The sequence below is a fragment of the Raphanus sativus genome, chromosome 9 (assembly GCF_000801105.2).
Source record: "Raphanus sativus cultivar WK10039 chromosome 9, ASM80110v3, whole genome shotgun sequence".
NCBI classification, from domain to species: domain Eukaryota; kingdom Viridiplantae; phylum Streptophyta; class Magnoliopsida; order Brassicales; family Brassicaceae; genus Raphanus; species Raphanus sativus.
In genome coordinates, this window is record NC_079519.1 from 108,310 (window position 1) to 134,147 (window position 25,838).

The window sequence follows — 25,838 nt, forward strand, 5'->3', positions numbered from 1 at the left end:
AGACAAGAACAGAATTCCCCAATTTGTCAACCACCTTTACCGAATGAGCTCTCTTGCCATCCAGCTTGATAGTGACTCTTAGCTTTACCGCGCCATTTGAATATGGAGTGATCTTTGGGAACTCTGATTGTATCGGAAATCCAACCCCTGTAGCTATAGTGCTAAAACCCTGAAGAGTCCAAAGTTCTTGAGGAATACCCCGGAAAAGTATCCAAACAGGAGCATACTCCAACTTCATTGGAGTCAAGCTGATGTTTGGGGACCATTCGAAGACAGAGAAGGCACATTTGCCCGAATGCCACAATCCAACATCTAATACCCATCTCCTTGCGAGCTCACATGGAATGAATATTAAGCAAACATTTTTTGAGTGGTATCTAACTCGAATTCTGCCCTGTTTCCCCCAAATCGGGTTCAGGTCAGCAAAAATTTTTGACGGTGAAGGAGCTGTGCCGTGAAATTGAGCGACAAGGTGACCTTTCCAAATTGCAGAGGACTTTAAGATAACAGACTCTGGTGCCTTAACAACTGGGGTTCCATCATCAGTGAAAGTAGGTGAAGCCATCTTTGTGAGATTGTGAGCCGAAGACTGAAGCTTTGAAACCCAAGATGCCGGAGAAGGCGAAGAGGAGATAGGGTTTACTGTAGTCGAGGGCACAATTGATGACGGAGGCAGAGATGGGAGGTCCGAGGAAGGGGGAGGCGAGACTTCAGGATGCAGCAGCCTCGATGAGCTCTCCTCGGCGAGTTCACCGGAGAGGTCTCGAGAGATGAGACACGGATCTGGCGGCCATGGAGGGGCAAACAGAAGCAGGGGAGAACCAGTGGAGGGGGCCATGAAGACCGGAAGAGGGAGAGATTCTCAGCGACGGTAGGTGTACCGTCACCGGCGGCGGTAGGAGGAGAAAGCCCTAATCGCCTAAGAAGTCGCCAGAGAAAGCGAGCGGTCTATATTTTTTTGAGTTCTCATTTCAGTGCGCCATTTTAATTTGAAGCTTTTAATCTTCAAAAAGACAGAGATACAAAACTATCAACACAACAGATTGTTTTTTTTTTGCTCCCTCGTCTAAATGGTTCATCAATGCTAAAAGAGAGAGAGAGAGAGAGATCTTGATGAACACGGGTGTAGCTGACATTTCCGTACATACGCAACGGGAGTGTGCGAACGATGGTAATCCTTGTGCACACGAGTTTTGTAAATATTTAGGTTTCTGTTATTGTTTGTCTATTGATATTCATACCAATATTACTAAACATAAAAGTTAGAACTTTAAACGCACAATAAACATCTGATTATATCCAACGCTTCCTAACATATGCTACATATTTATATCTATAAAAGGTAATTTTGTGAGTAGATGCATTATAAACTTTATTAAACTAAATTATATTTTCATTTGATAAAAAAAACTAAATTATGTTTTCTATACCAATATTGCTAAACATAAACGTTATAACTTAGATAATATCCCGCGCTTATATTTAGGTTTTCCTAACATGTTCTACATGTTTATATATATAAAATATTATTTTGTGAATTTTGTTTTAATTGTAAACGCAAAAAAAAACATAAATTTAATCTCCTTTTTTGGCTTTTTAGTTGTTGAAGTAGTCAAAGATAGTTTTATGGCACTCTTTTTTTTTTGGACCAACTTGGAATCAAACTATCCGATCACTCCAATGATTTGGAGTCTCTTGAATGGCGAAGGAAGTGGATCTAAAATTTTACAATCTTCAATCTTCATCGTCTAACTACTATACTCAGTGTTTCAAAATATGTACTTCGAGTTTTCAGACGTTACTAATTAAAAGGCCCTATTTTCCATCTATTTTATTTATTAATTTTATACCTTACCCTTAATAAGATACCTTTTGTTTTCTCAAATACATTAACGATAAATCAACCATCTTATATACGGACCGTAAGCTAGTAGTTAACGATAAATCAACCATAGTGACGTTATCACCATTTAAGTTTGGGCATTTTTTCGGAAAAACACTAAAATATGTCTTTTGATATAAAAACACACACACACAAAATAGATTTTTTAGTTGTGTTATCTTATACATGGAATTTTTTTATGTTTTAAAATATGGCGAATACACTTTCAGTATTAAAAAGTCAAAAATATGATGAAAACACTATGACAACACGCATAATATTTTAATAATGGTGTCACAATGATAATATTTACTATTGATATTAACCCAAGAAAAATGTATAACATAGTAGAATATGTCATTGTTGATTGACAATAAAAATATGAGACTTTGAAGTAAGTTTACGGTATATCACATTGTTATTCAAAAGTAATAAGAGAAACAAAGTATGGAGAATATTGTTAAAATATCAATTGAATGATTATTCATCTGTATATAATTTTTTTATTTTTTTATTTTTATCAATTATTTTCCCCCGGCATGGACCAGAATTTAATAAAAATGATAAAGTAGCTTTCAACCGTCGATCAAGGACCATGTCGCCTGATAGAGAGCATCTCAATCGTTGATGTCTCCTAATTTAATATAAACCCACCAATCAAATTCAGAAAAGCTGTACTCATTGTTCTTTATTGATTAAATATCATATACCGACGGCAACAATAATGGTCCCACATGCCGGCAATTAAAATATCATATCATATCGGGCTTATGTGTTTCTCCTTATTTAAGGCGAGAATCTCTTCAACTTCAGAACAGAAGAGAAAGAAGAACACAGAGAAAGAAAGAACGGAGAGAAAGAAAGAACGGAGAAGACTCTCTAGTTTATCCCGAAGGTTTAAGATAAATCATGGACGCTTTTGATGCGATTCCTAACCACGTTATCATCGACATTTTGAACAGAGTTGGTGACGTCAAAACGCTGATACGATGTCGTTCCGTCTCGAGACGATTCAACTCGCTCGCTACTCAGTCAGACTCCCTCCTTCTCCAGCTCGATCAGATCCTCGGCGCCGCCGAGCCGGAACCGGAGATCAATTCTCCGGTGGCTAGCTTCTTCCGTTCGATCTTCAAATCCATTAACGGACTCCTCCCGATCTTCTCCAGATCCGCTAAACCGGCCGAAACTCCGAAATCTCCGGCTCAGATTCTCGCCGGATTCAACCGGATCCGGAGTCTTGACGTGGAGCTATACGGCGGCGACGCCAATCTCGAGAAAGGCGCCGCCGTTAAGTGGAAGGCGGAGTTCGGAGAAACTCTCAAGAGCTCCGTCATCGTCGCTTTCCGATCGGCGACGGTCAACGAATCCGCCACGGAATCTCCGGTCAACGCTGTTGAGACCGATTCGGAGTTCGTCTGCGGATTGAAAACGCGCGTGGTGTGGACGATCAACGCGCTGATGGCGGCCTCGACGCGTCACCACCTGATGAGAGATCTCGTGAAGGAGCACAGAGAGATGGAGAGGCTAACCGTGCGCGACAGAGAGGGGGAAGGCACGGTGGTGATGGACGCGGCGGGGATGAAAGAGTACAGAGAGACGGAAGCGTGTGCGGACGAGAAGGGTTTTGAGCGCGTGAGGGAGCGCACGGAGGTGCCTAACGTGAGGATGAGTATGAGACACGCGCCGTTGCTGAAGCTGAAGAGCGGGATTTGTCTCGAGGCCGCGACGCTCGTGGTCGTGAGGCCGAGTGGCGTGACTTCCGATGATAACGATGCTGAGCTGGCGATGGAGGCGTTCGCCGCCGATTGTATGTACGGAGAAGCCGTTACGGCATTGCTGAAACGTAGGAGAAATGTGTTAGAGATGAATTCCTTTTAGAATCGATGATAAGGCCCAATGGGCTTTTATTTGTTTGGCCTTTTTATGTATAGTGTATACCGACAACACCGTACAAAGCTATCTGTACTTGATGGCGTACGAGTTTGGTCAAACTCGAATTATTACAATTAATAGAATATGATTACCACATTAAATGCGTTGTTTCAGTACGGTACAAACAAATAGTTATATCTAATTATGTAAGATTCCCTTTTGTCTGAAGAATCACGAGGTTTATGATGGTGTGGGTATTACTTAAACCAAGCAATTAATAATTAAGCAAATTGCAATGCGAGTCGAGGATGAATTCGATTGAATCCGAGTATAAGCCCATTAAGGCCTGATAAAATTGCTCCCAGAGAAAAGCAAGTAAACTAATAATCTGATTTTGAACAAACAAAAAAAAAACTAATAATCTGATCTAGATCTCTTTCAAAGTTAAAGTCTATGAGCTGTACCTCGACTTTTCAACATCCTTATCGAATTTTGGTTAACAATAAAGTAGATATAAAGAATTGAATAGATATCATAACCATCACATAGTTTAATATACTAATCAGCTTTTGTAGCCATTGGGTGGGTATTATCACTATCATGATAAAACATATTGTTATTTGATTAGGTCACCTCACCCATATAATTCTTAACATTATAATTAAAGAAATTAATTTCCTGTTGTAAAACAAAAGGTGATCCTATAGATGATATCAGAATATATTTCACATATAAAAGTCTGATTAGAGAGTGAAATAACCATAGCCTATAGGTGAATGATGCTTCAATCCAAAACTTTGATCGCAAGTTAGAAGTGTTAAGCAACACAATGTTCATATTTATCAGACTTCCTTTTCCCACATTTGTCATGGATTTTGTCGCAATTAAGCTTACCTTTACGACATACTTATACAATTTATCTATAGTAAAGTATGTTTGATTGTGATTTTAGAAAGAAAACTAAAAGACTTAAGTTTGTTAAAAGGGGTAAGATGTGAAATGCCTAACTTTTTCGAATGGGACTGTTAGTGCCAATGGCGCCTACCCACATGCTTTCTCAATGTTGTCGCTCTCAAGAGCACAACCAAATCAAACACTATCTTTATCTTTACATAAGTTTTTTTGTTTGTTTGGAAATTAGTTTAAAAACAATATGTTCCTTTATACTACAATATATGTCTGAAGGAATTGTTGCTTAACTGTTAAATAAAGCTTTATTTCTAGTGCTAATGGCCTACCTCTATGTGTGGTGCAACTTAACATGATAACACAAACCTAACTTTTCATTTCATCCTTCAGTCTATTTGATTGATGGGGCATGATACTTATTGTTTATGTGATTGTTGGTCCAAGTGCATATTTATCATTCCAACAAATATATACTTATAAAGGGGTCAACGCAATTAGCGCATCATTGGTAAATTTAAGTGAACAAGAGTGAAAGTGGGGAACCGGCATGCCTATTTACCCATTTCATGTCAATTATAATAGTAACAATTGTGTGTCATAATTACTAACAAGACAAAAATGTATTATTATTATTATTTATATATGTTCTAAAATGCGTATTATTTTCTAATGATCTACAAGAACTCGCAATAATTCATCAAGTTTCACACAATAGTTCTACTACCAAACGTCCAAAATACCCATGCTATACATGTTTTTATTTGGGCTATGAATGATGATTAGATGAAGAGTTTGATGAAAAATGCTGGAACCATCTATCTTATTAAAACAGAAACATTATAACTTCTTCTAGGTGGATTTTTAAGTTGGACATCACATTATTATTTTTAGTCTAACATTTCATTTAAATATTTCCTTAAAAAGTTAGATATCAACCATCCATTAATTAACTCCACAATAAAATCTATGTCTTACACTATATACATCTATTAAACAAAATATCTATTCTTTTTGTTAGAATATACTCACATTATCATATTTATATTATATCATAGTACAAATATAACAATCTCTCTCTTTTATTATAGTCAAATGAATACAATAAACCTCTCTTTTATTATAGTCAAATGAATACGATAAATGTCTCCAATATTTACACGAGTCTGAGTTATTAAAAATAAAAATATAAATAGATAGAAATAAAAATAAATATTACACATGTTATTAAAAATATAAATATTATTACACGAGTAGGTTGACAAAAAATTACAAAATTACACGAATCTTTAGCCAGTCATTATACAACTAAACCAATTGATTCAATTAACCAAATAACTCTCAACCTACAATATCGGATTTAAAAAACAATTATTTGGCATCAAATACTGATGAATCTTTAAATTTTTAAATAGCTTGATACATAACTTTTAAAACTCAATACTAAAGATATCAGAATATATTTTTTTGATTCTCAAATAATCGAGGTTTACTTTGAATATACACTGAATAGAATATACTAACATATATTCTTATTTCAAAAACATCAATTTATACTTTTAAAAAAAATCGATTATTGAAAAACCTCTTCACCAAGTTGAGTCTACTATACCTAAAATCTCGGTTACAATCAAATATTCACAATCAAATTACCAGATTTGAAAAATCATGAATATGGAAAACCCTCTTCTCCAAGTTTATTCTACTATACCTAAAATCTCGGTGTCAATAGATTTTGTATTTATTATATCTAACTTAATAGGTTAGAAAATATTCAATTCCTCCCACTTAAAATGTGTGTACAAGTACTTGCCTTCGTATTTATCATTGGACATTCACAAAACATTCAAAAAAAACTCCCAAAAAGCACAATGTCAAAACCAAATCGTATTGTTTGATATTATGTTAGTGTTTTCACCATACAGTTATATCTCTAATACACCAATGAAAAATTATTAATAGAAAAAACAGTTTTAACATTTTTCTTAAACAATGAGAAAACTCAAAATTATATAAAACCATATTATGTGAAAAGGACAAACTTCAAATTATATTAACTATTATAGAATATATGTTATGTGTTAAAAATAAAAAATAAATCCGCGCGGTCGCGCGGGTCATGATCTAGTACTAAAACTAAAGCTGGAAACAGACCTGCACCTCTTTCAATTATAGTAAAGAAGGAAAAAAAATTGTGCGTGAGAAGCATGACAATATATCAAAATATTGTGTTTGAAGCCGAAGTTTAAATTAATTTGTAACTTACTATTAACAGTAGAGTTTCCAAAAAAATAACGTACCATTAACAGTGTGATTATTTGAACTAGAAATGGCAGAATATTGGAGAATCAAAACTCTTTGAAGAGAACCACAGTTTTAAATAACTTTTCCAAATATTTTTATCTGCAATATATTTTTCTAATTGTGAAACACATATCAAACAATTCATTTTCCATGTCGAAATACTTTTATCACACACTATTCCAATTGTTCATCACATCATTCTCATATCACATCATTCACATCCCTAAAAAGAGTTTACACTTCTGAAATTCATATTCATTTGGTGTTTTAGTTTGGTGATCTAGCTGGAAGGTAGTTTAAACTAAGAGATGGCAAATCGAAGAGTGTGTGGTTGAAGAAAATAACAACAAAAGGAAATGTGACCACACAGCTTGTGAGTACCATTGGATTAAGAAGCAAGCCTCGTGCCTAACAATCTTTTCCTTTACTATTCATATAATAATATTATGATTATATTTAGGGGTGAACGCATATAGAATACTACCGTAATTTTTAGTATTTTAAATTTGCATCGTATTTTACGGATATCTAATTTTCTGATTTACTTTGCTTCAGATAAATACATATATCCTTTTTGGATATCCGAATAATTTACATATATTTGTAAATATTTACGGATATTTAAAGAATGTCTCATCCATTTTGTTCAATACAAATAATTTTTTTAAAAGTCAAAGACATACAAATTTGTTTTCAAAAAATATCTTTAACGTAGTATAAAATAAAGATTAGGGAAACCTTATGTTTCATAAATTTTTAAAAATTAATTAAATATTTTTATAAAACATAAATTTTAGAAGAATTATAGTCTTTATAAAGAGTTTATATTTATTTCTTAATTTAATACTTATATAAGTAATCTTATAAATAAAACTAATAAACTAATTGAAAAAAATAATTATATAAAATTATACATTTAAAATATTATATTTAATTTTATATACATATATTTATATAAAAGTTAGAACAGATCGAATATCCGATCTTAACTTTTTGTATTTGTGATCTACTTTGTTTTTAACGGATATCAGTTTCTAATATTTTCTTTACTTCGAAAACTTATAGATATCTCAATTTTTTCAGATTGAATTGAAACGAATAAACGAATCAAACTAAAATTAACGGATAAAATGCCAGTACTAATTATATTATATATTGAAATTGCAAAAGTAAAGCCCACGAAACCTTTCAACTTTAATATATTGGAGCACTCGACTATAACCCATCATCACCTTTGTCACATTCACATGTTATTCTCTTCATTTGTTTTGGTTGTGTGAATAAACTATTTTCATCTATGAATATATTTGTACACACACATAAAATGTCGATATAAAACCAGACTAGAATAAAAACCTTTGGAATTTGATTGTGGATCGATTTATCAATAAACATAGGAACTATGACGAATGCATTCTTTCTGTAATCAAGCTTATAGAGGTAAAATCTAGACTGTTATATGAGTTTTATAGTAATCAAATATTGATGTCACATTTGTTCACTATATAAATACAAACTCAGCACTATCAACAGTGTGATATTGGGATAAATCTCAAAGTGAAATGATTAACAAATATATGTATGAATAAGAAGTGGTGACGACCATTGAATGTTGAAAGTGAATGCTTCAGTCAAGAAGCTTCTTGTTTAAGTTGGAATAAAGTGGTAGTAACCCAATTTCACTCATTTGACCCCAGCACATCTTCTTATTCTTCTGCTTCTTCATATTTATCCACCAATTTTACAAAGACAGTTGGTACTCTGCACCACCGATTTTTTTTTTCACTTTTTACTTTTTGTTGTGAAAGGAGTTTCAACAAAAAGAAAGTTTTTTCATACACAAAAAGCAAAAAGCATGTAAAAGCTGTCACAAGAATTTCAAAGCCTACAAAGAAAAGAAGAGTTTTATAAAACCAAACATAAAAAAGCTGAGCCCTCCTATTGAGAGATCCATCCAAAAACCAAGCACCAAGAAAACAAAACAAAAAAACAGAGAATAAAAATAAAAAGCCAATGATCAAAGGAAGAGATGGAAACAGAGGATCCTCTTCTTCTGGTTACTCTGCAGATTTGTTGGTTTGTTTCCCTTCAAGAACCCACTTAGCTCTTGCACCTAAACCCATTTGCAGCCCAACTCGTCCTTCCATCTCCACCAACCGTCGTCCACACCACCGTCGCCAGCTCAGCAAACTCTCAAAAGGAGGAGGAGGAGGACACGGGAGTCCTGCTTTGTGGGCTAAACAAGCAAGTAGTAAGAACATGGGTAATGACGAAACAGCCGAGCCCACTTCTCCTAAAGTTACTTGCGCCGGTCAGATCAAAGTCCGGCCGAGAAAATGCGGCGGGAAAGGAAAGAACTGGCGGTCTGTGATGGAGGAGATAGAGAGGATACATAGCAGCAACAAGTCGCAGAGCAAGTTTCTTGGACTGAAGAAAGATGTGATGGGTTTCTTGACTTGTCTAAGGAACATCAAGTTCGATTTCAGGTGTTTTGGTGATTTCAGACATGCTGATGTCACTAGCGACGACGAGGAAGAAGAGGAAGATGATGAAGAGGAACAAAAGACTGTTTTCTCCAAATGGTTTATGGTTTTACAAGAGGAAGAACAGAGCACTAACGACGACAACAAGAACAACAAGAAGTGCGTGGTTGATGAAAACGCAGACGCGGAACCGGCGGTTCCGCCGCCGAACGCGCTTTTGCTGATGAGGTGTAGATCGGCTCCAGCGAAGAGTTGGTTAGAAGAGAGAATGCAAGTGAAAACAGAGCATGGAAACAGGGAAGAAGAAGAAGAAACAGAGGATCAAGAGATGAGTGTGAATAAGAAGAAGAATAAGAAGGATTTGAGATCACTAATGGAGGAAGAGAATATGGAACTAGTGTTGATGAGATACGATACTGATTATTACAGACTCTCTTCAGACATAGCTAAGGAGACTTGGGTTGTCGGAGGAATTAATCAAGATCCTCTGTCTCGTAGTCGAAGCTGGAAAAGCTAATATTTCTCACTATTAATCATCGTATTTTAAAGATATGATTAAGATTTTTTTATACTATCATTTAGATTTTGTGTTTATTAATTTTGGTACTTGTTTTCACTTTTTTTTCTTTGGTTTCTTGAGTTTCTAGGGTTACTCTGTTTCGTATCTCAAAAGGTTTGTTTTTACTTTGTTTCAGTGTGTTTTTTTTTCATCACGACGTGTGTAACGTAACGTAAATATGTACATGGTCTTTTATCTTTTTCGGTATTTTACACTAAAGTCATTATGTGTATATTTGTAAACCGCTGAGGAGTTTGATAAATGAACCATATTCTAGTTAAATCAAATGGTAAAGTTAAGATGAAAACATACATTTCAATTTGCGGCGCAATTCACAGTGGACATTACTCCAGTTTTACGTTGTATAAAATAGTAATTCAAACAAATAAATAGTGGTTTCTGGATGGAGATATATAACCAGATTGAACGTCACACACGTTGAACATAGTGATCATCAGTAACACACTTCTTCCTGACAATAACATTAGCCAACAATGTGCAAGTTCGTCGGCTTTAATGGAGAAGCGCATAACATACATATGATCATTGCCAAATGTTCATAATGTGATGATATATCAGTATACATTTTTAACCTTTAAGTACATGGGAAACTAGACGAAAATTATATAGATGTCACTGGATAACTATAAGTATTATATGAAATTATTTTGTAATAATTTTTAGTATTAAAAATACTATTGACAAGAAGAATAATTCATAGCGAATTTAATTTGATGAGATGGCTTGACGAAGTCCTTTCACTTTATCACACATGGTTGGTTTTAATACTATAGCTAGATCACAAGTAGGTTATCGAGCGCCTTGTTCAACTGTGCCCATGAACCCGCAAGCCCTCGAAGCAAGGTCATTGACATGAGACATGCTGTTTCTAGTCTATAAGGAGCCTCAAAGATCAAAATTATAATATTTGTAAAAAAGAGAGATCAGAAGAAACACTTACGTGATGAGCTTTCAGTATATTCATTTGATACAAAACTTTTATGGTAATTGGTAAACACACACACACACACACACACAAACGCCCTAAAATAAGAAAACGATCGTGAGATCTAATTTAGCAAAACAAGGCAAACAAACAAGCAGACACAACCAAATCGTTCTTAAAAATCTCTTGAAACTATACAATTCGGCTTACTCAAAATCAAAATCTCTCGTCTCAATTCACAACAACTAAATCCGAGCCGGCTCCTTTAAACCGGACATTTGCATCAGCCAAGACTCTTCTAGTCTCCTCGTCTTCAGGTGTCTCCATCATCAACAACTCATAATCTTGAATCGCATGTTGCCATTTCTCCAACTAAATAAGCCAAAAAAGAATTAATTACATTCACAACAAATTTTAAAATATATCAATGTACCATATTGATATGAAAATTCAGTCGTAGTTTTCTTTTTTAATTAAATAGGAGAGCTCGGGTTAATCCCTAATCTCCCTCTAGGTCAGGAACCATTCATCCTAAAATATGATGATACAACATAAAATATCCCTTTCAGCTAGAATCGAACTAATAGCACAATGTAACTAACTCTGTGAGTGTGTTAAACCACTAACCTAACCTAACGTACTGTTTATATTGGTTCTCAAATATGAGCTTTTGAAATTTGAATACCTTCGCATAAGAATCTGCCCTGCGCCGCCTCGCCTTCCTGTACGATGGCTGGAGATTGAGAGCCAGTGTGCTATCTTCAACGGCTTTCTCGAACTGACCAAGCTTGAATCTTGAGGCCGCTCTGTTACAGAGCAAGAGAGCATTGCAAGGGTCTTGCTCGAGTCCTTCCGTGTAAACCACGCAAGCCGCTTCGAATTTGGACGCGTTGAATAGTAAATTGCCGGTGAGTCTCGCCGCAGCAACTGCCCTCGCTTTTCTAGCCACTGCTTTTACTTCTTCGTTACTCGGATCTAGTCGAGACGCTTGCCTCGACGCTGTTACTGCATCTTCAAATCTGTCCATAAAAGAAAACAATACAAAAGGCCTCTCACGTTTTAGAAGTGAAATAACATGGACTTTGTTTGCACTGTATAATGTGTATATGTTATATTTAACCAGTGCGTTCGTATGCTGGTCCTTGGATTTTTTAGGTATAGTAAAAACTTTAAAATTAATAATACTGAAGTTTATGTAAAATAATACTAATATTTATTACTTATAAAGTTATCAATATATAAAACATATTCTCAAACAACAATAATAGAAATTTTAATATAAAATCATTCTAAGACTTATTTAACCATAATAAACTAATTCCAGAATACAGATGTTAAAATAATATAAATTAAATTAATTTTCATTTTAAAGTAAAAGATAATATAGTTTGAAGTAATTTTTTTCTATAAAACCCCACTTACTATAAAACATAAAAAATATATAGTAATTATTCTTTTATTCTGTCAACGAACTCATATATACATATACATATGAATTTTTCAATTTTTATTATTTTAATCAGTATTTGTATACTTTTAAGCGACCTAGTTTAAAACTGGAGAAGATTACTATAAAATGAAACAAAAGGGAAGGCCTCTGGTGTGTTAGTGCTACTGACCTTCCTGCTGCAATGTAGACCTGAGATCCGACCATTAAGATGTAAGAAGTAATGGAAAGACCAAAAATCTTTATGAAACTATCGATGTCTAAGCGTTTTGTTGCTTTCCGGTACACATCATACGCTTCTTCTTGTCGCTGAAGATGCAATAACGCCTCAGTTTGGAGTGCATAGACCTTCAGGTTTACAATTATGGGTTTAATTAAGCTAATACAGCTTTTGGCTCATTATTACTACATAAAAACATTTTATATGATATGAACAAGAAAGAAAGCTTACCCTAGGAGAAGAATCTGCTCCATATGATATCACAAAACAAGTCTCTTTCAACACAACATTCCATTCCTTTGATCTCCTAGCTTCGTTGCACCTCCTTAAGCATTTTATAACATCTTCAACTTGTTCTATATGTTTTGTCTCTGTGTATTTTCCAGCTTGGTTATAGTGACACAAAGCTTTTTCAACCTCACCCAATCTAGTTGTTTTAGGGTATAATCAGATAACAACAGTAAATACAGGGACCAAGTAAGAAATAAAGCAAAAAAAAAAACAGAGAGGAGAAGACTCTACCTGAGTTGGAGGGAAGCAAGTCTCTGATGAGCTCTCTCGTAATTAGGGTTAAGCCTTAGAGCTTCTTCGCATGCATCGGAAGCTTCTAAAAGACGACCAAGACTGATCAAGGCGGCGGATTTGTTAGACCAATACGTCGGCGTTTTAGGGTCAGCTAAGATGGCTCTCTCGTAAAACACAAGAGCTTCTCCGAACCTTCCACGACAATACTCTTCGTTTCCCATTCTCTTCAGAGTCTCCGGATCATGTCTGTAATTTACAGTTTTGCCCTCCCACCGACTTCTTGTCTGTGACACGTCAGGAGATTTAACGGCGGGCTGCGGTTTCACGATGATGTTTCCCATCACGCCGTTAGGTGAAAACCTCTTGCTCTCTGTTCTTGGTGAAGCCGAGGACAAAGATTTTCTTGCGGATTCTGATGATTTTCTTGCTGAATCTGATGATTTTCTTGCGTTAATTTCGTCCGGTTTGGTCTTCTGTGGATCTTGTCTCTTTGTCTGAGCAAAAGAATCGGTTGATTTTCTTGGAATGATTTTAGGGTTTGTAATGGTGGTTGACTTGGGAGGCAAGTAATCTTTTGCTTTGTGATCTTTCTCCGGTAAAGAGGGTTTCCGTCGACGAGGACTCCAACTCTGGAAAATACAGCCAAGGAGACTCTCACAACCCAATCTCTGATCCGTAGAGATCTTCTTAGCTTTAGCCATTTTAAGAAAATATTGAAATCTTTGAAGAAGATAAAACAATGTGAAGAGAGTTCGATGAAACAGAGGAGTAATAAGTTTTCTGAGTTGAAGATGAAAGCTGTTTAATGTATTTATATAAGTCTAATACGAGAGTTACTATTGAGTTCTTTACAAGAAACCAACTTTAATTTTTTTTTTTGTCTGCCTTTTGCTCTAACACAAAAAATCTGCTTTTGTTTTCTAAAATCCAAAAATTAGATTTAATTTGATTTTATGGGGTCGATTCTCTAAGACATTCGTTTCTGAAATAGTGATAGAAACACTGTATTAGACTGACCCCATTGTTGATTGTTGATTATTTTATTGTCTTGATGGATAAAGACGAAAAGATGCCATAGATTGTTCAAATGTATTTGGAGCCTTGTAAAAGATTAAAATAGCTTTTGTTATCATTATTTTGTCGACATTTTGGCTAATGATTAATACAATGAAAATTAAACCCTTTAGTTGGAAAAATGGGTAAATGCAATAACAAGTGATTAATACTAAAGTCAACAATTCTGCTATTGGTTGCCAATTTTTTTTCTAAATTACAAAGAGGTTGTAATATTAGTTTCATTCAAGCGGCCATTCGAAGTGGTTGATTACCAAATTTTACAGTTTTTCTGGTTTTATATTTCAATTTATATTAATCTATTTCATAGTTGAACATTTCAAAGTAGATATTAAGATTTATAGTTTTGTGGTTGTTCTGTTTCGAATTTCAAAAGTTGTGTCTGATTCTTATATTTTCCTACCTTCTTGATTATAATAACTATATTTGTTATAATTTTGAAGTGGCATGTATGTATTATCATTTTTATCTAACTTATGGTAATGGCATTAGCCTTTATTACACTAACAAATTAATGAAAGAGCAAAGAACCAAAGGGTCAATTTTAATAGTGCTTTATAAAAGCAATTAGTGGTATAATTAAGTTTATCCTCTTAAACGCCAAAGCTTTCACAATAATATAGTGGGTGACTGATATCCACAATAATTATTCGATAACAACCACCAAACTGTTTGCCTTTTTCTTTCTTTTATTATTTTTCATCTCAAGTTTTTGTTTGTTTTAATAACAACCAAATCCACTCAAAGATTGGTGAATAAATTTGCTGAAAATCCGCTTAAACAATTAAATATTATAAATGGGAGCTTCTTTCCAAAACAGCGACTTGTGTTGAGAAATATTATAAACCAAATATTACAATTTACGTGTGCTAAATGCTGATTCATTTTGATATATATATAGTTTTAACATATATAATTGTGTTCGTGTGGATGATAGAGTATACATTGCCGTTGTGTACGTTTGTGTGAGTCGGTGCCGGCTTTGTCGGGGACCTTCTGTCACATTAGGCAGCTTTCTCTGTTTGTTTGTGTGTTTAATTTGGCTTTGACCACTCTTTCTTCATTTTTGTCCTTCCACCAACACGTATACCTCAAACTTTTTGTTATAGATTTAACTAACATCTAACAGTTAAGAGAAGGTAGAGCAAAAATTGAGGCTTTTTGTGAAAATTGAGGCTTCGTTTATATACTTTTTTTTTTTTGAGGCTTCGTTTATATACTTATGACTATAAACTAGATCAAATTTAAGTATATTAATCATTGGTAGATGGATGACAAAAAAAATCATTGGTAGATGTTTTCAGATAAGATATAGTGTCAGCAAATTTGTATGTTGAGCGTATTTTTGTCTGCTCTTTTAGTAAATGCTCCGTATATGAATTTTGGAACAATGCATGGAATGAATGTGCTTTTGCTTGCCGACAACTTTAAAAACTCGTGCTACATAAGAATATTTCTACTTAAAAACGAAGAAGGATAAAGCTATGAACAAAGTTATAATAAACCCAAAGCAAGCCACGTAAATATATCCTCTCTCTTTTTTCAAAACATTTCAACATAAATACCAAAAAAGTAGTCAAAAACTGAGGATTTATAACTTATAAAAATCGAAATAATCATTCTATTTTGAAGACATCTTTCCTTTAAGAACAAGCATACTATTCATCACTATGTGGCGGTATATGGACCTTACGACTAGTCTAAATTTCGATTTAATTAAAAATTCTGTAAATAAAAAAAGAATATGCCCCATTGTAATACATGGTCACAAATAACGAAAAGCTGGACATATTTAATAGCACCACAGACTAATATTAGTTTGTTTTGAGACGGCAGTTCTGCATGTATTGTGTCTTGTGACTCCTTTTGTAGATTGACCAATGCTTCTAGTTCTATGATTTATCAAGTGACTTTAATTTTCCCAACATTATATATTAATGAATTTAGGTAAATGAATAGTCTGATTGACCCAAGATATGTACTAACAATTGGTAGGCATGGGGAAATATAATATAGTTATATATATGGCCATTGGTTGTATTCAAGCATGTTGTAGTTTTATCACTCACCCAAACATATTGTACACTGAGTCACTTATTTTTGAGTATGCATTCAAGACGAAAACAAAAAGATCGATACGTAAAATATACCTAAAGGAAAATATAAAATGTGCGCAAACCAATATATATATACAGTAAGGAAAGTCTTTTGATAAACCTCTACTGTACTCAAAGTGCATAAATTCTTTTATATGCAGCCCCGTGATCATTGCATATCTGATAAGATATACATCTAGGGCTTCTTATTCCGACTATAAGTATTATAGTTTCTAAGAAATGCATGATGAAGCAAAAGAAAATAAGTGATTTGATGATTACGGTTATATATCGTATATGTTTAATACATTTAAACATACTTCCTTGTATGACTCTTTTTTTTTGCCAACTCCTTGTATGATTCATATGTGCATGCAAACATGTAGATGGCGGATGATAAAAAAAAACTACGGATAATTAATTGTACATTCTTTGACGCATAAGCATGACAAGTAATTTAATTTCACTTTTAGAAGTTTTACACATGCAGAAAAAACTGCCGCTATTGAATTATTTTGTTGGTTGAACTTAATTTCAGGTTACATAAAAATGCCTACCTGGTAAGAAAATGAGTCAAAGTTGCCTGTAGTTTTACTTTACCAATTAAAACAATGGGTTTTGTTCGTATCATGGAACTGTACCGACACCGTAAATACCAAATCATAGTCAAATAATGTTAAAGATGGCAAACAAAATGATTGAATCTATGGCGTGTGGACCTTGTGAACGGAATAAAATAACGACGCTGCCTTTGGGTAAAAGATTAAAAATGCGGAAAGGCGATCATTTCTTATAAATATCCGAAATATCTTGAATTTGATATTAGTTCGTACTCATACATGCATCGGAGAAGCAAAAATTTTAAACGACGTGAATTTCTATGCATAATTCATTTTATATCAGACTGTATCGTGATGAAAGGTTTTAAAATTAACTAAAAAAATTCAAATGTTGAGTAAAATATTCATAATTTATTAGCTGTCGTCATGTTGATCAATTGGGTTTTTATTACTTAGAATGTTAAGAATTGATTTGCTATTTGATACGGAATTTCCAAAATATAAACAATAAAATTTAAAATACTCTTGACTACTGACTAAAAATGTATGAGAAAGATAAAGGCACATGATCCAAAGGCACATTGGGACTACAACATATGCTTGGCTTAGAAGGGAAAAAGAACAAAAAGAAGAAGACTTACTCTTTTTGGATATTTCTTCACTTGGGATCTTAGCTCCAATCCCAAGTCTTTACCAAACATGGGCCGTTGCTTATTCATGAAATCATTTTCAATCGTTGGAACTTGTAATATAAGACTTGTCTCAAACACCAGCAAATGGTAGATTAGGCCCATGTTTGGTCTTGAGAAAAAAAATCAATTATACAAGCCAGTAGTAGATAAAATAACATTTGCAAAATACTTTACAATATAGGTTTTAAATTTAAAATGCATGTTATTACATTGTTAAAACTCTAATTAAACCAAATTTTCAACAACGGAAAGATTGTGTATATATACTTCCGAGGACTAAAGCTCTTCACAGGAAGCTGAGCTTATCTGGCTGGGTTTTGTGGCCGAAAGCATTATAAATAGCCCGTTTCTAACACAAGTGAAACCAACGAGTCCACATGATTTGCAGAGATCTTCCAGCTCACGTTCGCTCAGAAACATGTGAGAACCAGAATATCTCATTACTTCCTATCATTGGCAGCACCAGAACTCATTATTAGCCACGGACCACACCAATGTGCAAAACAGCAACTAAATATATTTTTTAAGGATAACATATATACGTGTTACAATAAAAAAGGCTAATATATATATATATATATACACACACCTGGCGAAGATCCTCCAAGAACGGTATAAAACGGAAAAGGCCATCATAGATGAACGTGGTGGCAACAAATACTCCTCCAGGTCTAAGAACACGGCTTATCTCAGCAACCTAAAAGTTCAAAAGAGAACATCAACATTGCATTTAGTTTTTATATTGAGCTAAAAAAGTTTTACAGCTGAAGATGGTGAAGGCCAGCAATGTAACGCAGCACCAGCATGGACAGCATCAACTGAGCCCGAAAGAAACGGGAGTCTAGCTACGTCTGCTCGAGCCAGCACAACGATCCTGAAAAAAAACACAAGACATTTGTTTACTTAACATTTTAGACAATAATAGAATAAAAAGGTGTAAGTAACAAACTTTTTGTCAATTAGGTTAGCTTCCTGTTTCAAGAACTCGTAACACTGTCGCAGCATATTCTCCGAGTAGTCAAGGGCGAACACCATAGCAAAATGCTCACTCTTACCAAATAATCTCGAGAACATGCCGCTTCCGCAACTGGCGTCAATAATATTACCTCCCAAAACATGCTTCAAGTATTCCTTAGCCATTTCAAACTGTGGAAATAAAATGTAACACAGTGTTACTAATGCATCTGGCTAGATGAATAGCGTATAACACGTACATAAAAAAACTGTGGTTACCTCTTTCTCTGGTCCTGGAAAACCACCCCATATGAAATTTTGACGCCAACCTCTCTCGTAAAGGAAAGAGACTAATGGATTCCTATAAAAATAAAAAAGGGCAATGAGTTGGGTTAGTTAGAAGATAATATAGAGATTACTTATCAGTTATCACCATGTACCTGAATAACTCGATTGAAAGAGGCAGTGGTTCAGTGTAATGCTTGGTTCCACTAGCCACAGCCAAATCAAGATGTGTCTCATTAGCTGAGTAACTCTTTTTACAGGTACTGCATTGTAGTTGAGTACTACCAGAGGCAGCAGATCCTCTGTGACGCGACCGCGTCTGGCGAATATGATAAAATAATTCGAGAAAAAGTAACGATAAAATAATGGCGCAGCGGAAATAATAATAATAATACGGATAATAAAATCCACGTCATATCATAAAGTCAAATCCGAAAATAAACATCCGAAATATAAATAACAACATAAGCCCGAAGGCTGAAATAAGAAATAACATAAACGATAGAAGTCCGAAGGCCTAAAGGCCCAATAACAATAAAAGATAAAACGATAAAACGATAAAGCCCACGAGCCCAAATAGTAGCACTAGTCCGATATGATCACTCCTGCTCATCGGTCTCACCTGAAAGAGGGAAGAAAGAGGGGTGAGCAACAGGGGAGTCGCTCAGTGAGGTATGGAAAACTAAACCGCAAAGCACTGACTTGAGTAAATAGAACTCCCACTATGGAAGTCTAGTTCTAACATGAAACAAACACGGCGCCTATTACACCACATAGAACAACAATATATGTCTAGTGCACTTAGACATGCTACAAACAATGCGATGATAGCACATAGATATACTCTCTGCACCCCGCATTTCCTCATAAGGATATAGATATATACACTCCATTTGCGTCGTAATACAGTGGTCCAAGCTGTACCCCGCTAACCTGATGGCGTCGTAAGTACAAACGTCTCTGTACCCCCGCAACTCTCCACAATCATAGGCGTCGTAAGCACAGACGTCATGTGCCCCCGCCAATCTCCTCAATCATAGGCGTCGTAAGTACAAACGTCTCTGTACCCCCGCCAATCTCCACACATGGACTCGCTTATATATATATTTACATATGTATAACAATTCTTAGCATCAAACAATTCACTCAATCGTTGAATCCTCTATTATCCTATTTCCGGTTTAACAATCAATAATAATAAACAAACAAGACAATCAATTAGACTCAATTCACACAGACATATCATGTTTCGAGACTACACTACGATAGGAAGAATTCTATACTGGTACGGGATTTACGGAATAGACCCTCACCTTAGCAAATGAAGAGAAGTGGTATCTATGAACTCCAGCTGCTCAAATAGACTCCAAATCTGAAACCACGGCGAAAATTCGAGTCAAAACGCCTTTCGAACGACTCAAAACGGGTCTGGTCAAAGTCTACGGAAAAGTCAACCCGCTGGTCAAAGGTCAACCCGGTCAACCCTTGACCAGAAATCAATTTGATTTAACCAATTGGTTTTCCTTAACCGATTTCAAATTGATTTTAACCAACGGTTTCCCTAACCGAAATTCAATTGATTTTAACCGATGGTTTACCCTAACCGAATTTCAATTGATTTTAACGATGGTTTACCCTAACCGAATTTCAATTGATTTTAACCCCCGGTTTACTCTAACCAACCCTAACCAAATCGTAATTGATTTAAACCGATCAAACCGACCGGTTAACCGAGTCACCGAGTTGACTCACCGGGTCGACTCAGCCGAGTTGGCCGAGTCGCCGGCGAGTCACCGGTGGCGGTCAACGGCGGCGACGGCGGAGGGCGGCGGTGGCTTACCGGCGGAGGACGGCGGAGCGGCGGCGGAGGACGACGGTGGCCGGCGGCGGAGAACGGCGGTGGCCGGCGGCGGAGGCGATTTCCGGCGGCGGCGCGTGGACGACACGCGTGACGACGACCCAACTTCCGGAGGCGCGTACGGCTTCGTCTGAGCTCCGATTGCGGCGATTCTGGTGTCTACGGATTCGTCTCGACGAGAGGAACGCGATGGTGGTCTTGCATGCAAGAAATTCGCAACGGTTAGGGAGTTATGGTTGATTTACTAAAACGGCCGAAACTAAACCTAAAATGCAAGGGGTTTCCGGTGGTTACCTAAGGGGATTAACGGTGGTGACTGGCTGGACGAGATCACTGGACACGGTGGCTCGGCGACGACCTCAGGCGACTCTCTCTCTGCAAAAGGATCACAACTCCACTCACTATCTCTCTCTCTAAAACTTTTCTTGATAACTTGGTGGAGAAAACAAAGTAGATGAGCTGGTATTTATAGGAAAATATTAGACCTTTGGGTGAGTGCATGGCGTTAGCATGCTAACGAACTCTGTGGCCGAAATCGGGTCGTTACAATTCTCCCCACACTAATAAAGAATTCGTCCTCGAATTCGAGTCGTCCGCTGACTGTCCAACACCATCCTGAAACAGCTCTGGATAATCAATCCTCATCTGAGGCTCAGACTCCCATGTCTCTTCTCGAATCCCATCTCTCTCCCAACGAACCTTGACCAACATGGTCATCATTCCCTTAACTGCTTTCACTTGGCGATCCAAAATCTCCACTGGCTGACAAGGCGCACATAAATTCTTGCCAAGATCACTTGGTGGCTGCTGCAAAATGAGCTCTGGCTCTCTAACAACTTTTCTCAAAACGGAAACATGAAACACATCGTGGAAGTCAGATAACTCTGCCGATAAATCCAATTTGTAAGCAACTGCTCCAATCCGCTCCAAAATAGGATATGGTCCCATGTATCTCGGTTTAAGCTTCTTCAGCTTCCGAGTCTTAGATCCTCCCTGAAATGTTCTCATTTTCAGGTATACCAGCGCGCAACCTGGAACTCCAAATCTTTACGCCGCTTATCTGCGTAACTCTTCTGACGGTCATGTGCTTCCTTAAGCCGACTCTTGAGCATCTCACCTGCTCTACCGTCTCTTGAACCATTGCTGGTTCAATCTCACGTCGTTCCCCCACTTCTGTCCAACAAAGTGGTGTGCGACAAGGCCTACCGTAAAGAGCCTCATACGGTGCCATCTTAATGCTCGAGTGATAACTGTTGTTGTAGGCAAACTCCGCTAAAGGCAAATACTTTGCCCAACTTCCTTTCCAATCCAAAACGCAAGCTCTCAACATATCCTCTAAGGTCTGAATAGTCCTCTCTGACTGACCGTCGGTCTGCGGATGATAAGCTGTGCTCATATGGACCTTTGTCCCAAGTGCCTTCTGAAAGGCTTTCCAGAATATAGATGAAAACTTTACGTCTCGATCCGATACAATGCTCACGGGAACTCCATGCAATCTCACAATCTCATCGATGTAAATCTGCGCCAACTGACTCGCTCCGTCGGTCGTCTTAATCGCTAAGAAATGGCTGACTTGGTAAGTCTGTCCACAATTACCCATATGGCATTCTTCCTCCTGAAGTAGTCGGTAATCCCAATACAAAATCCATAGTCACCATATCCCATTTCCACTCCGGCAATGGCAGGTTTTGCAATAACCCACTAGGAACCTGGTGCTCAGCCTTAACCATCTGACAAGTCTGACACTGCGATACAAATGTAGCAACATCCCTCTTCATACCAGGCCAATGGTAGTAACGCTTCAGATCCCGGTACATCTTGGTGTTCCCCGGATGAATAGAAAAACGCGAGTGATGTGCTTGCTGTAAGATTTCCTTTCTTAACAGCTCATCATTGGGCACACAAACTCGGTTCCGGTACATGAACATCCCGCTCGACGCTGTGTGATATCCAATACTCTCAATCTCAATCTGCTTACACAAAGCCTTATCGACATCCTGAGCTTTGCGTATCCTCCATAGCAATTCTGCCTGCTCTACAGACTCGAGGCAACTGACTCTCCATCTACGGTAGTGGCGCATAATCTCAGACTAGCAAGTGTCCCATACACTCCTGAACCTCTTTGGTTCGTGAAACATCGCTCCTGCGCCTACTCAAGGCATCTGCTACCTGATTAGCTTTTCCCGGATGATAAGCGATCTCCAAGTTGTAATCTGCTAACAACTCCACCCATCTACGCTGCCTCAAATTCAAATCCGTCTGAGTAAAAATGTACTTCAGGCTCTTGTGGTCTGTGAAGATCTTCACCTTCTCTCCATACAAATACGACCTCCAAATCTTCAACGCAAAGACAACTGCCGCTAACTCTAAATCGTGCGTAGGATAATTAGCCTCGTGAGGCCTCAACTGACGTGATGCATATGCAATGACCTTGCCCTCCTGCATCAATACACATCCCAATCCAGTGCATGATGCATCAGTGTAAACCTCATATGGTATCCCTGGCCTCGGGAGTACCAAAACTGGTGTCTGAGTCAGTTGTCGCTTCAACTCAGCAAAGCTCTCCGAGCACCCATCTGTCCAATCAAACTTGACGTCCTTGCCCGTTAACTTTGTCATTGGCTTTGCAATGCTAGCAAAACTCTTGACGAAATTCCTGTAGTATCCTGCCAAACCGAGAAAACTGCGGATCTCCGTCGCACTCTTAGGTGTCGGCCACTCTGAAATAGCTTTAATCTTTTCTGGATCTACCGCAACTCCTTCTTCTGAAACTACATGACCAAGAAATCCAATCTTCCTCTGCCAGAAGCTGCACTTACTCAACTTAGCAAACAACTGATGCTCTCTAAGCTTCTCCAACACAATCCGTAAATGCTCAGCGTGCTCTTCTCTCTCCGAGAGAATAAACCAAGATATCGTCGATGAAAACGATCACACACTTATCCAAATGCTCGCGGAATACGTCATTCATTAGCTTCATGAATGCTGCTGGTGCGTTCGTCAACCCAAATGGCATCACCACAAACTCATAATGTCCCGTAGCGTGTACGAAAAGGCCGTCTTCCTTACATCTCCCTCTGCTATGGCAATCTGATGGTATCCTGATGCTAGATCAATCTTAGAAAACCATGAAGCTCCTTGCAACTGGTCCAACAACTCGTCGATACGCGGAAGCGGATACCTATTCTTGATGGTGACTTTGTTCAAACCTCTGTAGTCGATACAAAGCCTGAAACTTCCATCTTTCTTCTTCACAAACAAAAGGTGCTCCCCACGGTGAAGTGCTCGGCCTGATAAAACCTTTATCTAATAGTTCCTCCAACTGCTTCTTCAACTCAGCCATCTCTGCGGGGAGCTAAACGGTAAGAGGCTCGTGAAACTGGTGCTGCCCCTGGTTTCACCTCAATTGCAAGAATCACTTCTAGCTGGTGGTGGCCCTTTAAAGCCTCAAAAACATCTGCATACTCGGCAACCACTGGAATATTCTGTAGCTCGAGCTGATCATCATCCTGTCCATCGAAATGGTCGCCAAAATCCCTCTGCTCCATTCTCCAACAATTCCTCTGCACGCAACATGGAGACAATAGAAATTCCCTGGTGTGCCCGAGTCCCCTGGAAAACGATTCTCCCTTCAGCTCTAGGGATATTAACTCTTGCATCCGGACAATCCAATACAACTCTATGTCGTGATAGCCAATCCATCCCAAGTATGACATCGTAGAAACTCAGCTCCATCTCTGTCAAGTCTCCGAGAAACTCAACTCCTCCAAGTGTAACTGGTACGTCGTGATGAATACCGATTGCTCCCAACTTCTCTGAACCGGCAGTCTGAATCTGCTTAGCCTTCTGCACGAAGACTCCTCGAAAAGACCAACACTTAGCAAAGCGCGGAGTCACAAAACTGTGAGAAGCTCCGTGTCAAATAAGGTGTGAGCGGGCTCACCTCCAACCGAAACCAATCCTACACGAGATTTTTTTTACTAACTACAAATGATATTCATGAATCCAATAGTACACAAACATAACAAGTATGATAAGGATGCATACCCGCTATCGGCTCGGCTCCCTCTGCTTCTCCAACCGTAAACACACGTGGAGCGATGGCTAAACGCTTTGGTGGCGGTGGAAGTGCCACATTGCCCCTCCTCGGACAATCTCTGAATATGTGACCTGGCTGGTTACACCCGTAACAGTTCCTGTTAGCGGCTACTGGTGCTGTTGGCGCTCCCAACCTGAGCGCGCGGAGGTCTCCTACAATCCCTCAAAAGATGTCCCAACAGACCACAGTTAGAACACTGGAAACATTCTCCAAAATGATGGCGACGACAACGCCCACAACGAGGTGTCCCGGTCTGCTCCCAAGTCCTCTTCTGAGAGGAAGAAGATCCTCCGGACTTAGGCTGAACTGCCCTGGAGTACTTCTGCTCCTCTGCCATACATTTCTCCTGCACAACTGTTTTCTCTACCAGATCCTCCAAACTGGTATAGGTGGCCATACTGCAACCTACCGCGAAGTTCCACTCGCATCCCCTTTAAGAACCTCCTGATCAGATCCTCCTCATCCATACCATTACCCGCAAATCGGTGAAGCTGGCGAAACTCGTGCTCATACTCTCTCACAGACTTTCCACCCTGCCTCAAACTCTCAAAATCATTCTTCTTCTCATCCAAGCTTCTCTTGGAAATACTTCTGTTGAATGCATACAAGAAATCATCATAAGTCATCTCGCCACGGTGCATCACTCGCACTCCATCCACATAGCTGCTGCATCTCCGCGCAAATACAACTCAGCAATCCTAAGCTTGTGCCTTGGTGGGCATGAGATAGTGTTCAACACTTATCCAAACTGTGCCTCCAAATCGTGAGCAAGTGTAGGGTCCGTGGTACCACTGAAATGCTCCAAGTTCACATACTTCATCTGTGACAACACCCGACTGATAAATGTCTCATCAACGCTCAGGTACATGCCACTGGAAAAGCAGGCGGCGGCGGTGGAACTTGGAAGACCCCCTGGAACTGGCTGAATAGGAAACCTGCGGATACTGTGGCGCTGGGGCCTGCTGAGCTGGAACCTGATGATCATGCTGAACCTGAACTGGCGGGAACCTGCTGCATATGAAATGCGGACCCTGCTGCACATGAATCTGAGGACCCTGCGGAACCTGCTGAGCTGC

At 37.8% G+C, this 25,838-nt stretch overlaps 4 protein-coding genes across 4 annotated transcripts in view; 2 read left to right on the forward strand and 2 right to left on the reverse strand.

The window, feature by feature from the left end:
- The first annotated feature begins 2,681 nt into the window (after positions 1-2,681).
- Positions 2,682-3,915, forward strand: LOC108823588 (F-box protein AUF1). The gene has a single exon (XM_018596824.2). The coding sequence runs from the start codon at positions 2,792-2,794 to the stop codon at positions 3,758-3,760; it is 969 nt and encodes a 322-aa protein (XP_018452326.2). The 5' UTR covers positions 2,682-2,791; the 3' UTR covers positions 3,761-3,915.
- Positions 3,916-8,644: 4,729 nt separating this feature from the next.
- LOC130499686 (uncharacterized) lies at positions 8,645-10,213 on the forward strand. Its single transcript, XM_056994015.1, has one exon. The coding sequence runs from the start codon at positions 8,978-8,980 to the stop codon at positions 9,962-9,964; it is 987 nt and encodes a 328-aa protein (XP_056849995.1). The 5' UTR covers positions 8,645-8,977; the 3' UTR covers positions 9,965-10,213.
- Positions 10,214-10,968: 755 nt separating this feature from the next.
- LOC108823677 (inactive TPR repeat-containing thioredoxin TTL3) lies at positions 10,969-13,938 on the reverse strand. Its single transcript, XM_018596932.2, has 5 exons — positions 13,142-13,938; positions 12,851-13,046; positions 12,572-12,747; positions 11,638-11,971; positions 10,969-11,324 (listed from the first exon to the last, which is right to left on the reverse strand). The coding sequence occupies exons 1-5, from the start codon at positions 13,843-13,845 to the stop codon at positions 11,184-11,186; spliced, it is 1,551 nt and encodes a 516-aa protein (XP_018452434.1). The 5' UTR covers positions 13,846-13,938; the 3' UTR covers positions 10,969-11,183.
- A 3,755-nt stretch (positions 13,939-17,693) lies between these two features.
- The window catches only part of LOC108824483 (uncharacterized methyltransferase At1g78140, chloroplastic), a 39,021-nt gene continuing 30,876 nt past the window's right edge, over positions 17,694-25,838 (reverse strand). Inside the window, exons 3-8 of the mRNA XM_056994007.1 lie at positions 18,961-19,107; positions 18,800-18,881; positions 18,516-18,712; positions 18,329-18,440; positions 18,156-18,263; positions 17,694-18,013 (exon numbers count right to left, since the gene is read on the reverse strand). Of these exons, the coding sequence (XP_056849987.1) occupies positions 17,843-18,013; positions 18,156-18,263; positions 18,329-18,440; positions 18,516-18,712; positions 18,800-18,881; positions 18,961-19,107 (817 nt within the window). The 3' untranslated portion in view covers positions 17,694-17,842. The remainder of the gene's footprint in view (positions 18,014-18,155; positions 18,264-18,328; positions 18,441-18,515; positions 18,713-18,799; positions 18,882-18,960; positions 19,108-25,838) is intronic.

Coding starts and splice junctions, on each gene's coding strand:
- LOC108823588 (XM_018596824.2), top strand. CDS start 2,792: ATGGACGCTTTTGATGCGATTCCTAACCACGTTATCATCGACATTTTG.
- LOC130499686 (XM_056994015.1), top strand. CDS start 8,978: ATGATCAAAGGAAGAGATGGAAACAGAGGATCCTCTTCTTCTGGTTAC.
- LOC108823677 (XM_018596932.2), bottom strand. CDS start 13,845: ATGGCTAAAGCTAAGAAGATCTCTACGGATCAGAGATTGGGTTGTGAG. Junction 12,748..12,850: donor GAGCAGATTCTTCTCCTAGG/GTAAGCTTTCTT, acceptor GTAAACCTGAAG/GTCTATGCACTCCAAACTGA. Junction 11,972..12,571: donor GTCTACATTGCAGCAGGAAG/GTCAGTAGCACT, acceptor TTTTATGGACAG/ATTTGAAGATGCAGTAACAG.